Here is a 15,810-nt window from a genome sequence, read left to right on the forward strand (position 1 = left end):
CTCTCCTGGTTGTAGGTATGTGTTGCGGCCACTCACTATGCTGTATAGGGATTGTTTTCTCATATATTGTATTTCCTTGGAGATCGTTATAAATTTTAAAGCCTTAAAAACTGTAAGGGGTCACCTATCTGGTAACAAATTCCAGATCTTAATCCCTCAAAATGTACTGAGCAGGAGAATGAGCCCATGTGTCTGGGAGTTGTAGGGAAATAGAGATTTCTCGCATGTCCCTCAGAACTTTAATGTTTTCAGGCTTACCACTTCTCTCGCCAAAGGGAAGTTTTTGTTTGCTTCCTCCCAGAGATACTTGAGAAGGCTGGAGGACAGTTATTATCACCAGATACTTATATGTGCTTGTCTGCTTGCTATCCATAAATTAGGAATATTTAATATTTCCTTGCCAATGCCTAATGTTCAGAAATTCTACTGTCCTTCTACATAATTTCTACTAGATGCTACTATTATACAGGTTTGGGAAAGTATTTAAATTTTGTGAACAATACAGTATGCTCGTCCTTAACCTGGGGACCTTGTTCCCCTTGTAGAGCTCACCTGTATTACCTGCATGCAAAGCGTGGCACAGGTGCTCAGGCGCGTTAGTTCCCTTCTCTGCTGGAAGAGCCTACCTTCCCCTCAGCATCACCTGATTCTTGACATGCAGTCTGGAGCCCCACACTCCATAAACTGGGTGTCTCAGATCTAAAGCTGTGAACTTCCTCCACTCGGTAACCCCAATAATTACAGAAAACTTGTCAAATATGGGTGTGAACTTCCTTTCTTCCAAGTTGCACAGAAGCCCTTTTTATATCCTTACCTGTTAGGTTAGGGCTGGGGAAGAGTCGGGGTGCTGCAGGAGAGATGATCCAGAAGGGGTGATCAATGAGGGTGGGGAAAACAGAAGCAGGAGGCCTGGTGCCATGAGGAGCCCCACGTGCTCACCCGAGGCTAGAGCTGGGCGGGAGGAAGACAGATGGATGGAAGCAGGGAAGGGCATGTTTCCAAAGTATTGCTTTTCTTTTGAGTTAACCCTAAGTCCCTTGTTTCTCAGAACCGCATGGAAGAGAGCAAAGCCTTATTTAAAACAATTATCACTTACCCCTGGTTTCTGAACTCGTCTGTGATTTTGTTCTTAAACAAGAAGGATCTTCTGGAAGAGAAAATCATGTACTCTCATCTAATTAGCTACTTTCCAGAATACACAGGTAAGTGTCCATCTCGTTGACCTTGCTAATATCAGTCCAGAGTTCTTAACGTGGCTCCCAGGGGCCTCCCTGATCTGCCTCTAACAGGCCTTCTCACCATTCCCCCACCTTTGAAGGGAAGCTCAGTTGCCTCATCCCGTGTTCTTGCCTCAGTGCCTCCACGCATGCTTCTCCCAGTGCCTGCAACACACTTACCAACTCCTTTTGCCGACTCCACTTCGTTTGCCAAGACCCAGCTCAGGTACCCTCTCCTGAGGGAAGTCCTTCTGACCCTCACCTCCTACCCCCTCCAGCAGGTGTGCCTCCCCCATGCTCCCTGGGCTCACCGTGCTCACTCAGCCCTCTCCCCAGGTAGTTCCTGAGGGCAGAGACTCTGCCTGACTTTCTTTGCGTTCATCCCGCCAGAAGCACCTGGCACTTGTGTGTAGGTTGGAGTGTAGCAGCCCCTTTGCCAGATACAGCATGGACACTGAGGTTCTTTATATACATGACTGATCCACAGCAGGAGAGTTTATGCCCTATTGCCTATTATTTCTGGTACCGGAGATCTCAAATATTACTAACGTTGACATTGATGTTTAGAAAGGAGTAGTGTTTTAGCACTCTCCTTTTATTATCCCCATGGGCCCTGTAGTATAGAGCCCGCAAACTTCAAAGTCAGACTTGGGTGCCCGATAACATTAGTTCCCATATTCTTCCTTTTCCTTCTCCTCACCCACTTCTGGCTGCTGGAGTTAATAAGAATTCTCTCTTCGCAAGTAGAGCGAATCAGTAAAAACTAATTGGGTCAGTATTTTTTCAACAAATTACCTTAAAGTACAATTTTTAGATACTAAAATGCTCTTTTACAGGTTCATAATGAGACATAATAATAATGCCCCAGGTAAACTATTCTTTAGAATTAAGAGCTCAAAGAAACATCCCAAATAAGAACAAGGGCCTATTGAAAATGATTTTTAGGAGGACCTGGTGGTGAGTTGCTATCTATCTTTCTTCTTTATTCCTCTAACTAACTGACCTCATGACCAGGACCAAAGCAGGATGTCAAAGCTGCCAGAGACTTTATCTTGAAGCTTTATCAAGATCAGAATCCTGACAAAGAGAAAGTCATCTACTCCCACTTCACGTGTGCTACAGACACAGAGAATATCCGCTTTGTGTTCGCTGCTGTGAAAGACACAATTCTACAACTAAACCTGAGGGAATTCAACCTAGTTTAGAAGCTGCTGCCCACGCCTTGCCAAAAGCAGAAGACAGGACTCGCGAGCCCCTTGTGTTTTATTTCCGAGTGCTTCTGACATCACCGGACTCAGCCCACTGGGCAGCACCAAGTCTGTCATGCAGGCTACAAGGACAGAGATGGAGCTTGTAAGATATTTGAGTTTAGCAAAACTTTTTCAAAGTCTTTATTCCAAAATAGTTTTTATATTTCTTTTGACTTTGTATAATTTTTGACTTTGATATTTTATAGAATTTTTAAAAGCTACTGTGATTTATTTTTTAAATTAAATTTGTGTTTAATAGCCATTTACAATCACAGAGATCATGCCTTGAGACCCAAGAAAGTTGAATTTTAAGTTTGTTATTAAATCTTGTGATTTTGAGGCATTTTTGAATGTTTTTCTCTTTATGCTAAAGTATAATGCCTTTAACATATCACCAAAATTTTATTAAAAATAATGGTTCTTTTTGTTACTTTCTAAGCCAAATTAATGACTGTCAGTACATTTAATTTTGTTTTGCCACAGTTTGATCACCATGAAGCCAAAGTTGACATAAGGTGAATGGGCTCTAGATAGCATATATATTATATTGGTGAAAAGTGTGTATATATTCCAATGTATGTTACCAGGCCTTAGACACTTATGAAATAGCTAAAAAAGTCCACATTGTTTTACAAATGTAATGTAACCCCTGCCAAAGTTCTGATGACCACTACAGTTGTGCTGTTTGAACCATGTATGCTGTGCCTTCCTGAGGAAGCTAAGAATATACCATTCTGCCATTAGCAATGGATTACGTTGTGTTTCTTTGAGCTCATGGTTGATTTATGATTCTGCTAAAAAGAAAAATGCTGTAACTTTAACAGTTAACCACTCAGAGACTTTCTAAACGTCCTTGGGGAGAAAAAAACAATTTTACTCCTACCTTCTCAGTTCTTGGGTGAGACTCCTCCCTGTAATAAAAGATTAACAGGAGAAAAAAACCCAGAAGTTTAATAACATGTATACTTCTTGTATATATGGGAGATACACAGGAAGACTGAGCAATTCCCCAAAGTGGACCAAGCCACCACCTTAAATACCTTCTTCAGCTAAAGACAAAAGAAGTTAGGGGGTGAGAAAGGCCAGTTAAGGGAATTTACCACAAAAAAAGCACAATAAGGTTGGTATTGCAGATTTAAGTTGGGCACCTTCTCCATTGATAAGTTTCTTGTGATTTGAAGTCATTCATCTCTTTCCGGTATAGAAGGAGACACACAAATGGAGATTTCTTTTATGTAAATTTCCCTTACCACAGGGTATTTAATTCTACGTTTTTCCTGTGTCTGTTTCTTAAAAATAATCCTTATGCTAAAGAGGCCTACTTTGGGATGGTATATTTCTGCTCTCCTTCAGTCCTACCTTTGATACTTCAAAGGAGCTTCACAGTCCAGAAGCTAAGTTGATAGACAGCTTGTATTATCTCATTGAACCAGTCTTGAGAGTAAAGTTCAGTTAAAACAGTTGTCTCTCATTTCAGGAGATGGTGTTGCAGGTAGGCTCCAAAGTTAGGCTTATATAGTATGAGCAATCAGGTATTTAATAAGAGACATATCTGTAGCAATAAAAGAAAATAAAGTTAATGGTTGAAATAAATTACAAACCCAGTCTGAGTCCTATGGGCAGCTAGTCAAAAGATTTTTAGATGAAGCATCTTCTTTAGTTTGAATGTCTCTAATGTCATTGGGTGTTCGGGTAAATTTCTAAGTAGCCCAAAAGACAATAGGCACAAAGAGTGTCTGAATATGAGCTATTGTGGCCATTTTGCTGAAGTTTATATCAAGTTGTTCAGATTCGGTTTGCAAAGATTTGGGAAACATTTTTGCCAAAGCAAAACAATAACTTCTATAAATGATGAAAGAATTAAAAATGACCATGGTTAAAGATCTAATGAGAGTTCATTATAATACAACTGATAAGGAAATTTCGTTATTTCTGTGAAATACATTTAAAGATAATAACTAGAATTACAAGTAATAACTATACCAAGTCATATCAGATTTCTAGGAATTTCATACAATTTGTTTTTAGTGATTCCAAGTCAAAAGCTTGGGGGGAAAATGGAAACATCAGTTTCAAGAGTTGTAGCCAGATTTTTTGAGGAAACTAGAAGAATTCAGGATCCAGTCCAGTTTACAGGTCTAGAATCAGATATCCACAAGGTACATTAGTCTACTGAAACATATGGGTTCTCTTTATAATCATCCATTTTTACCAAAGATAATTACAGTAAAACTAATTTGCTTACAAAATAAATCTGATCACAATAAAACTGGCCTGATTATTTAAATAAATGTAGCAAGAACAGTGATTGACATAGTTCCCTTATTATTTGTACTAGTTTTAATTACATACATTAATTAGAATCCCCAAACTTTAAAACCTTAATTACTATTGAAAACAGCCATTTTGAACTGCTATATACCAATATTATGTAGATTGGCAAATTTATTAATACAGTCCAGAATTTTTAGAAGCATCTGCTTCTTCATAGTAGTTTTCCAGTGTTGCATAAAAATTGTTTACTAACAGACCCAAATATATTTAGTTTCATTGTAATAAAAAGCCAAGAGGGGATAAAACTTTAATAATTGTTTCAGTTTCTTATTTGAAAATAATCTAAATATTCAATGAATTTCCATCATTTGACTTACCTTAGCAAAACTTTAAGGTTTAAAGTTACCAAAAATATTTGGAAGCTATTTTAAAATAGACATACATCATAAAATTTCATCATTGTTAAAAAGTTTATTACCTCTATTTAATTACCTCTATTTTATTCACTTGTTCTTAAAAATCATAGATTACTTCTGAAAATTTCATCAGCTATTAAACAAAGTTAATCATCATTCTGTTATTTTTCTTACTGACAAATTTTGTAACAGAGGTAACATGAACCGATTTGACTAATAAACCCAGGTAGAATAAAAATTGTATGTCTGCATTCTGACAACTCTAAAGACATATCTAATTAAACCAATTTAAACTAGCTTTTATTTACTGAATATTTTCCCAGATCGTGTGAACTCAGAAAACATTTGGGCTAGTTTCTATATTTCAGAAAATCTAGAAATATTATTTCATATAAGCATAAATATTTAAGCCAATTGAAATAGAGCAGTTTTACAAATTAATTTTGGCTATACCACCTGGAAGTAGAAAAATATCACACATCTACAACAGACAATTTATATGTACATACATCAGACAGATGCAAACAGAGACCTTATGGCTATCATAAAATTTTAGCCATTAATCAGGTACAATAATACAAAACTTGCTAATTTGTAAAAGAACAGTTGGATCTAAGTTGTTTCTGGCAGATGAAATAAGTTACATTTACCTACTCAGATAGCTAAAGCTTTTTTTACCAATATTTGTGATGAAGGCACAAGTTTTTTTCTTCTGCTCAATTTCAAATAAATAGTTCCTTTTTTCCTTTTAATGAGAATTATCTCCTAAAGTTTGCATTTCAAAGAGATGGTTCTCAGGTCCTAGAGAAGATAAGGCTAGAAAACATACATATCAAAGGCACACGGGCTGTACCTAAGTTTTCTCCAAGCAGTTTTGGGGTACATTTGTGTATTATTGGATATCTAGGGTCATTAGTATTTAATTTTTTCCTTTTCTTAAGTGCAGGACAAGTCTGTTTCCAAGGTCCTAATCTGTTACAATGTCTATAAGCATTTTGAGATGAAGAGGGGAGCTTTTGGGATTGTTAAGGATAGGTAGTCTTCAATTGCTCGTAGAATTTTATTTGTTTTTGTAAAATTTTGTAAGACAAAGACAGTTGTTTCCAATTCCTCAAGGAATTGGGTGAGCCTGAACAATAAGCTGACCTCATCCAACTATATCACCTTCAGTATGCTTCTTTATATCAGGGACGAGACTTCCATTCCAACTAAGATAGAAATCAGGATTCCTATGTTTGGAAATTTCAGGGTTTAATGCAGTATGCCTTTGTAAAGTCTGTATAAAGCCTTCAACAATGGTCTTCAAATGCTCTCCTTTTTAAGTGTACAAATGCACGTTAGATGAGGAAGCCTCTATTATTGCTTCTCTCAGTCCCTGAACATCAGCTTCCAGCTGATTGATCCATTTCCTGATTATTTGTAGGAGGGCCTGGGAGAAATTCTGGTCATCTGCTTCCTCTGTGAGGTGGGTTTCCCTGTCTGGCTTGTCTGACGACTACGGTGTAATCATGAGTGGGATGAACACCCCTAAGCAGCCAATCACGACTTCTGCAAATGTGGTTGTGAATGGCCATTGATCTAACTCTCTCTACACCTGGGAGGTAAAAGGGCTTGGCAGTTTCATCTTAAGGGAATCAGTCCATAAGGCTGGATGCCACATTCCTTCATATGATCTTTTCAATTTGGCTATCCCATAGGTATCAATAAGACAATTACTTAGAAAGAGAGCTCTCTAAATTTTTTTCAAATATAAAAGTTGATAACGATTTTCAATGGTATAATAATCTTAACAGCAATTGAAACCAATAACTCTTTTAATGGCCTGAACATGGATGCAAGAGGCGTCCCCAAAGAGGCTGCAGAAAGTGCAGCTCTCACAAAATTTAGAAAGTTTACTCCCAGAGTTAGCCTAAGAAAACAAAGACCTTCATTATTACAGGTATTACGAATGGTGTAATAAAAAGTGTCTCTAGTTTCCCACGAGAACACGAGACACTTCTATTCACAACCCTGCTTGCTAACCTGTGACACAGGCAGGTGCTACTGGAATGGGACTCTTCCAGCATTAATGAGACTATGAAGGTTGAGACAAACTCACCTGAAAGCTGGCACAGTGGGACAAAGAAAATGCTTCTTGTCACTTCATGTCCCAGATCCCCAGCCTATTCTGCTGGCTGCCAGATACAAGCCAATACTTGCATCTCCTGGCTGGTAGAGATCAGAGAAGAGTATTCTTAAACTGGTCACAAAGCCAAGCTCTCTTATTAGGACAAAGAACGAGATAAAAGGAAAACCTCATTTGGCCTATGGTTTTCCTCCTTATGTCAAATGACACAAAAGACGGAGATAATAGAAAGCAATGACCAACTCTGGGAGGAAAGTGATCAACAGAAAACAAGAGTACTGTTAACAAAAATCTTTACCAGAGTCTCTATACCCAAGGAACTGGTTCACACAAATATTTTCTCCTGGTAATCTAAATCTGGTAAGGAAGACACACAGTGAAATTTCCCTTCCTCTTTCAACTAGGCAATGCAGACGGACATCCATGAGAGCTGATTTTGCTAAGAAATCTTACCCTTCGCCAGCTTCTGCCAGAAGTCCAGAATCCTATTTGTAGGTTCCAGAACAAGAATGTTGTCTCAGCAGGTCCCATCATGAGTCACCAAACTATAGGGAAAGAGAAATAAATTTCCCTTGTAGGTTCTTGGTTTAGACCATACCCTTATTAAAAAAAAAAAAAAAAAATGACAGGAGAAAAAGAAGTTTAACAACACATTTACTTATGTGTATGCATGGGAGATAATCAGGAAAATTGAGTACGCCTCAAAATGGCCCGAGCTACCACCTTAAATACCTTCTTCAGCTAATGATACAAGAAAGAAGTTGGGGAGTGAGGAAGGCCAGTTCTGTGAGGTTACCAGGAAAAGCACAGTAAACAAAGGTGAGGTTATTGCAGATTTAAGTTGGGCACCTCCAGTGATGAGTTCCTAGAGATTTGGGGTCCCATCCTTCCCTTCCTGGTACAGAGAGGGAAATGCCCTTACAAAAGAGATTTCTCTTATAAATGTAAATTTCCCTTACAAAAGGGTAACTTCTATGAGGTTTTCAGAGCTTTTCCTGTGTCTGTTGTCTCTTAAATATAATCAATTCAAAAAATCCTTATGCCAAAGGGGAATATTTTGGAGTGGTATATTCTACTTCCCATCCTCCTTTTTGAGGCAAGTCTGTATTTATTCACCATGTTGGAGTTCCCTTAGTAGCTGACTCAGAAAAGCAGAAGCATAATTATCTGGGAGGTGCAGAGTGTTTCAAACTAAAGGCCCAAGATGGTTTTGTTTCTGCTTTTTGTTTGAAAGTGTGCACCCACATATCACTTAGTGATTTAAGGTATGATATATCCTATCTCCAATCGGTCTACAAAATGCACTAAGTTATATGTATGTTATGGAACAACGTGTCAGCATTCCTATAACTGCACTAAGCCTTCCTATCAGCCAGTTAGGATAGTCATATTCTCACTCTGTTGGAATACTTCCAAGTGTGAAGCTGTTAGAGAAGAGAATCAATGTTGGGGAAAAAAACAGCAATTATGCTTATGACTAGTGAGTCCACCATATTAACATTAAGCTTTATAAACTAACTTTCACTCAAGAAATAAGGCAATCAACAATTTTTGCAATAACGGTCCAGAGATAGCCAGGAAAATCTGCACGAGAACAAAGATATGGGAAAGTAGCTCTTAAGGATATCTAGAAGCATAACAAAAAAAAACAAGACAACCCTGGGAAGGTGGGGGTACAATGCACTCAACATCCTGAACTGCTTCTAATAGTCCGATTAACATGAAAAGCACTTACGAGAATGAGAAATCAGGGGAATTAAAAAAGGTGGGATTTTTCTTACACTGAGTGATTGTTATTTTTAATTTACCTTTAGCTGACAATTCATACAAGATGATGGCTGTCAATCACTTCTAGTTGCAGGAAGGCTGTTGAATAAATAATGAATTATTTTTCTTAAGTAAGGAAAAGGCTGAACTCTCCATAGCAGAGGTGAATTAATTATCTGTCAATATTTATTCTGCAAGTAGAAAATTCTCTTAGCCCTTCTTTCAAAATATACTTGTTACTTACTGTGGAAATGAGCCATCTGAAGTTTTCTGAGGTTAAGAGGCAGGCTTGGTGCTTAAGAATTTATTATTACCATTCCAGGTTAGTCAGGAAAGATCATGCTGGACTGGAATGCTGTCAGCTGGCTGCGACTGAAAAATCAGGACCTTGGACAATATGTTAGTTATCCACATCTATGTAGGCCCCAAAGGGGGTAGAGTTTAGAAAGATGAGGGAAGGCTGACATTTCTCATTTGATTCAGTTAACTAAAAACAGAGGCAGACTGAAGATCAGATATTTCTTTGACTTCATTTATTTGAAAAAGATATACATGGTTGAACTGAGCAATCATCTGGCCAAGCAATCTAATTCTACCAATAGTGAGAAATAATGACTGTTTAGAAAATAGTTATTAACAAGCATGGCCAATTGATTTTCAGGGAGGGAAAAAAAAAGACTAAGGTCAATTTCAAGAGGAAGAACTTCACTGTAAACATTCATGTTTATAAATTATCTCATTAGAATACACAAAACCAAGGTGAAGGCTGTGTAATAGGCAACTGGGCCAGGAGCCCACATAAAAGGTAATAGGAACGCAAAGTGAAGGAAATATCACAGTGATGCAGAAATAGATATTTAAAAAAAAATTATCATCACCAATGACCATATTTTTACCAAAGAATAAGCATTCTAAAGAAGCACAGACTATTTAAGCAATACAAGAATTAGTAAGGAAGTATTTTTAAAGTGCACATTCCCTGAAAAGTTCACTTTTATATGTAATACACATATTCACATACAGATGATCATTTAAAAAGTCCATAGCAATCTATCTGAACTCGCAACAAGCCCCAGATACAATTTCTAATAGTTCACGAGTGTGGATATAAAACGACTGACATTAAGAACATTTCAATGTAATTCACGTTTTTACTTGAACGTTTTCTGAATTGGGAACTGTTGGGTAGCCAATGGAATCCTGGTGGTATGATGGCATAATCAGAAATGTTGGGTATTCCAACATGTTCTACTTTAAATACACTTACGATTCTTAGGCTTTTTATTACAGCACTCTCACAAGGTTTCTTGTTATAAGGACTCCATTAAAACGAACACATTATTAAGGTGTCAGAGCCATACTAAATGAATGGTGTTCAGCAACAGAGATTTTCAGGTTGAGAGCTGTCTATCACAGCAGGAGTTAAACTATAACACAAATTAATTAGTATTTGTATGAAGTAAAAAAATACACTCATATCAACCTATAAAATCTGAAGTTACATTTCTTACATAGGTCTTTCAATAACCAAAATTTTCAATTTTTTTTGATAATGCCATAATGCTTTTAAAAAAGAACTAATCTGTAATCACATAGTGAAACCTTTTAAAAAATGATATGGAACAATTTATTTTATAAAATAGAGTACAAAGGTCTCAATTAAAGGAACATGAAGGTTTGTAATAGAGTAGGACCTTCCTACTTTGGGTGCATCATGAAAAGGCAGGTTCTCTGGGAAAAAAAACAATAATGATGAGAAAAATGGAAGGCAGCAGGAAAAGAGGAAGAGCGAGGAAGAGATGGATTAACTCCTTAAAAGAAGCCACAGGCATGAGTCTACAGGAGCTGAGCAGGGCTGTTGAGGACACAACACTGTAGATGTCACCCAATTATAGGGTCTCCAGGAGTCAGAGCTGACTCAAGGGCAAGTCACACACACACACACACACACACACACACACACGAGCCAATATCTTCCCATGCGCTGGTCTGCTTCTAGGATAGTCCTGAAACAAGTACTAGTTTACACCAGTTGTGGCAGAAAGAAAAGTGTGAAAAAAATTCTGCATTAAGCTACAAAGGCCAATTATCAAAGCTAAAAATTACAAGAATCATAAAAATCTTAAATAATGCTAAGTTGATTAGCACTGATAGTAAGGTATAATTTCAAATGTGTATTTCAAAGGATTGGGCAAGAGGGTGAATGGTATCCTTTTAGAGTATGTAGAGTATGTAAAGGGGCTGTGATACTGGGTAGCACCGAAGAAATCCAGATTGAATAAACTTTGTATTGAATCTTGCATAGAGAATGCAGTTTGTCTACACTTTCTATTTGAATCCTACAGAAAAGAGGAAATCCAATTATTTTCGGCTAAACTGCATTGGCATTTGTATAGCACCCTCCAATGAAGAAGTATTTTGGCCTTACAATAATGTAACTCATGTTTAAGCTCTCCACTTGTAAGGGCCTTTGCTACTACTAGGGTGACTCGGACAGTAGATAGATGAAGCAAACTCTACTTAAAAAGAACTTCTGTCCCCAGTGCTCTTAAAATGCTTGGTGGGAGAGAGGCTGAAATACATTAAGTTAAATGCTATCATCCTGTGGCCTTTTCTGGGTGCCATTGGCAGATCTAACTTTTCTATGCTTTTTCTGATACTAGATATCACACTGTGGAAGGAAAACATTTTATAAACCAAAAACAAGAGGTATCCTACCTTCTCACTTGAAAGAAAAAAGGTAGTGCTCACAATCTGAAGACTCCCTGAGTTGTGGATCTGCAGCTCCTTATCTTAGGTCAGGCTCCGCACAATCCAGAATGTTTAATCACTGGCTGGCCCATGTCTCCAACGGCAGTTGCTCTAAAGTTTTTTTTTTTTTTAAACTGAATTTTTAAAAATTCACAATAGGAAATAACACTTCAAAATGTGGCCCAGTACATACAGTATATAGATATTTAACTGAAACATGACTTCAAGAAACAATGTTTAACCTTGTTATATGCAATGCTTTCTTTTCTATTCCACTTTTTAAATATGTTGGTCTTGAGCTGCTGAATATATTTCATGGCCCACTATAAGGTTAAGACTTACAGTTTGAAAAACACTATCCTTGAGGATTTTGGTTGATCCTGAGAAAAGGTATAAGATACTCAGAGAGTATTTTGTAAATGTGGAGAAATCACAAGCTTCTTTTTGTACCAGAAATTAAAGTTGCTATGTCTAATGATCATAGTTTTCTGGAGACTTGGCAGGAAACAGACACTCTGCCTAGGGTTTCACACAATAATCATGGATTAGAATACATGCTCTGCTAGAATTAAGGACCTGGGGCTATAGCTAACAAACAATATAAAGAACTGACACAATCCTCAGGACCTCATCCAACGGCAACTACCAAACAAGCAAGACAAGCTCAACATTCTCAAGCAGAGAGCCATTAAAGGTAGTAAAATGTCATTTGGGACAGATTGTTTTCAAATATAGTAAAATTCTGGACTCTAATATTCAAGAAAAAAGAATATACAATTAAACACATAATTGTAAATTGTAAAATGTCCTACTAAAAAGAGTGACTCATCTAGTGACCTACTGGTGTTCTTTGTTTAGAGGAAGACAATATTCTAAGATCACTGATAAACTACTGCTCTTGAAATTGTGAGTCTTTCTACTCTAGAAGCAGCAGAAGTGGTGGGAGGTGCTGACAGGTAGAGGATGGTAGAAAAAGAATTTAAAAAGACATTTCTAGGTCCTTAATGGTAAGGGAACAGGAAGAATAGGCATATTGGCTTTGCATGTGTAATAGTTATAAGACCCATTCTTCCTAGCCTTCAGAGGATACTAGAAGAATTTCCATGCTGCTCTTTTAGGCTTATCCCTTTTAACATGGGATACCCTAGGAGTTGTGGCTCTGTACTTTTTCTGAGAATAAAATCATGAAACTGGAGTAGGTAAAGAGGTACCTGGCTAATGGCATTGAATGGAACTCCAATGAAGCAACATTCTGTAGGAGGACAATCTCAAGAGTTTTCTGACTACCTCTATTTTTAGGTTTAATTCTAATGCATGCAAAATTGGAGGAGCTCAGCAACAGAGAAAATGTGTATGTTTCTTTGAACAAAGGTCATCATGGGAGCACATACTGTCATGTGATTTGAAATTTATCATCTTTTGATTTTATTTATGTTCAGCAAAGAAAAGAACATTCTGGGGAAAAACTACTGATAATAAACAATGTGTTTTTATAATCAGGAAAATCAATAATATTTAGTAGAGCAGGGTTTGGTCAGGAAGAAATACAATTACAACCTGGCATGCTATTTATTTTAGCTTTTACAACAAAGCAAAGGTTTGAGGAACCAGAGGAACATTTCACAACCATTGTCTATACAGAGTCACCAACTTCAAAAACAGTTTATAATAATTTCATGGCACATACAACATGCATTGAATACTCTGCATTACTTAATAACTAAATAAAACCCTGCATCATTCTCATGATTCACAATTATACATTCATCTCCTGTCTTTTGAAAAAGTCCTTTAATACTAGGTCTCTGAACCAAAACCAAGAAAAAAACTATGACCTTATTTTTAATGCGAACCCCATGATTTTTGTCCTGATGAGCTATACATTAAAAAAAAATGATTCTCACTTGAATAACTGTAGAGACAGCAAACTGGAAATTCTTGATCTATTACTAACAGGACAGGGTACTGTGTTAGTCTTTAGGGTACACACACTTACCTATGAGAGGGGGTGTCTGTTCTGAAGCATAACTCGGATCTAAGATGGTGGGTGTTTTGTTTATTTCATATTACCACTGAATGGAAAGTTGGTTTTGTTAAGGCTTCAAGAATTTTCCTTTAAAGTCAGTATATTAAAAACATGACCTGGGTAAACCAAGTAGAACCATGGAGATGGCTTGAAGAAGTATTTCTAAGGCTTCAAAGTTCTGAGAGGGGCTTTCCCTTTTTGGGTATGACACTCATTTCTTCAAGCCTTTCTTAAGACGAGGCTTGAAAAAGTATTATTATTCAATCTGATATTATATATAAAATATTTTTTTATAGACATGCTCAACATTTGAAGTATAATTCAAACCTATCCTTTATAAAAAAATAAGGAAAATAATGCCAAAATATTTATCTGTAAAAAGAACTTCCTGTTTCTAAAGAAACCACCACTAAAGTTCTCTTGATACCACTGCAATGTTTGATTTGATCACTGATTTGATCACTCCCATCACTTATTCAAGGAGTCTGAAGTAAGCACGATAGAAGTTTAAAATGTAAACTGGGAACATTAAACTTAGCTCCATACGAAGGCTAAATATATGGTCAATTTCTCCGTCACTGCAGAGAATCACCTGGAGGAAATATTTAAGATTCATAAAAGAAATGTTTCTTTTATAAAGTAATTAGAATTTTAACCAAATACATGATTCGGGTTAGAAAACCAGATGGATCCCCAAAGTGTTGAAATATTTTAATCACACAGCTGTTTTACCTGATTCTAAATGATACATATATACATTTTTGTGTACTTGAAATTACTTCTGTATGTACTATATTTCCCAAACAGGTTTTGGATGGTATAAGGTGGAAACTGTAATGATTTATTACTGTGTGTCTTCAAGCAGTGTTCTCCATCAGAGGCTTGGGGAAGGTTCTCTTGCTTCTTCTAGCTTTGTGAGGATCCACTGTTGTGAGAAAATAAACCAATATTTACTTACTTCAATGAACTTGCAATGAAACTCAGAATGTAATGAATAGAAATCTAGAAGTTGGCTTTGCAGTTTATTTTGGTGTATACTCACAGGCAATAATTAAATTCGTCCTGCATAAGAGATCATTCACTTATTTAAATGGCTCCACATGATTCGGGGACAATGGGACTGGGTTTTATTTAACAGTAAGAATAATGTTTTTCTAAGGTCTTTGGACTTGGATGTTCATCTTCAGAATAAGAAATATAAAACTAACCATCCTGAGAGAGAAAGGTAATTTGGCAGCTGGACTGAGTAATTCTGGCATAGTGTGAAAATCATCTATGAAAAATTCCTTCCAACTCATGCCAATTCTGTATCACAAACCTTCATGAGTCCACATATAGGATTCTACCAACTGAGTAGGAATAATTACATAGAGTTCTATAATGGGTAATAGCATAGCAACATTCTTGAGCATTTTAAGTGTTCTCATAATATGTTTTCTATTTTAAAAGGATTTGAAATCACAGATATAAAATGCAAATGTACTGCAATCCTTTCTACCAATAATGTCCATTAGTATTGGGCACGCATGACAGATAAAAGCCTTGGAGGTGATACTGGGGTTATCCCATTATGAAAAGCTTTAGTAGATTTTTGCGCTTCCTTAAGAAAACCCTAGGGGGAATAGCTCTAGGATAAGGAGAGAAAGAGAACGGAGCTCAGTAGCCTTCTATGGGTATTTTTAGCAGATCAGGAAGATGAGTAACAAACCTTCAGGGATAAAATAACATGGTGACAAAGACTAAATGCAAAACTTATTACAGAGAAATTGAAACAGGCAGTAATGTCCTTTGGCACATGAAAGTCATGCTATCATCCCGCTCTACTCTGTCTTCCTGTTCTAGGCAACATGCATGCTGAGGCTCTGGTCACTTTATTCATCCTTCTTAGTAACTTGTCCCCTTTTGGTTTTCTGTTTGTATGCCAGTGTTGCCTTTTATCAGTGTCTATAAAGAAAATTGCACAGCATGTGCTAAATGCGCCAAG

At 36.9% G+C, this 15,810-nt stretch overlaps 2 protein-coding genes across 9 annotated transcripts in view; one reads left to right on the forward strand and one right to left on the reverse strand.

Moving 5' to 3' along the window:
• Nucleotides 1-3,210, forward strand: part of GNA14 (G protein subunit alpha 14) — a 150,870-nt gene extending 147,660 nt beyond the window's left edge. For both annotated transcript variants that reach the window (XM_016157638.2, XM_016157639.2), the window contains exons 6-7: nucleotides 1,049-1,202; nucleotides 2,232-3,210. In XM_016157638.2, coding sequence (XP_016013124.1) covers nucleotides 1,049-1,202; nucleotides 2,232-2,422 — 345 coding nt within the window. In that variant the 3' untranslated portion in view covers nucleotides 2,423-3,210. The remainder of the gene's footprint in view (nucleotides 1-1,048; nucleotides 1,203-2,231) is intronic.
• The window catches only part of VPS13A (vacuolar protein sorting 13 homolog A), a 192,145-nt gene continuing 177,113 nt past the window's right edge, over nucleotides 779-15,810 (reverse strand). For 2 of the 7 annotated variants that reach the window (XM_036218238.1, XM_016157636.2), the window contains one exon: nucleotides 13,199-14,751. In XM_036218238.1, the coding sequence (XP_036074131.1) occupies nucleotides 14,701-14,751 (51 nt within the window). In that variant the 3' untranslated portion in view covers nucleotides 13,199-14,700. Of the gene's footprint in view, nucleotides 14,752-15,810 lie in introns of all 7 variants that reach the window. The other 5 variants (XM_036218237.1, XM_036218236.1, XM_036218235.1 and 2 more) reach the window with 5 other exon arrangements.

The sequence above is a fragment of the Rousettus aegyptiacus genome, unplaced genomic scaffold (assembly GCF_014176215.1).
Source record: "Rousettus aegyptiacus isolate mRouAeg1 unplaced genomic scaffold, mRouAeg1.p scaffold_m13_p_3, whole genome shotgun sequence".
In the NCBI taxonomy this organism is placed as follows: Eukaryota; Metazoa; Chordata; class Mammalia; order Chiroptera; family Pteropodidae; genus Rousettus; species Rousettus aegyptiacus.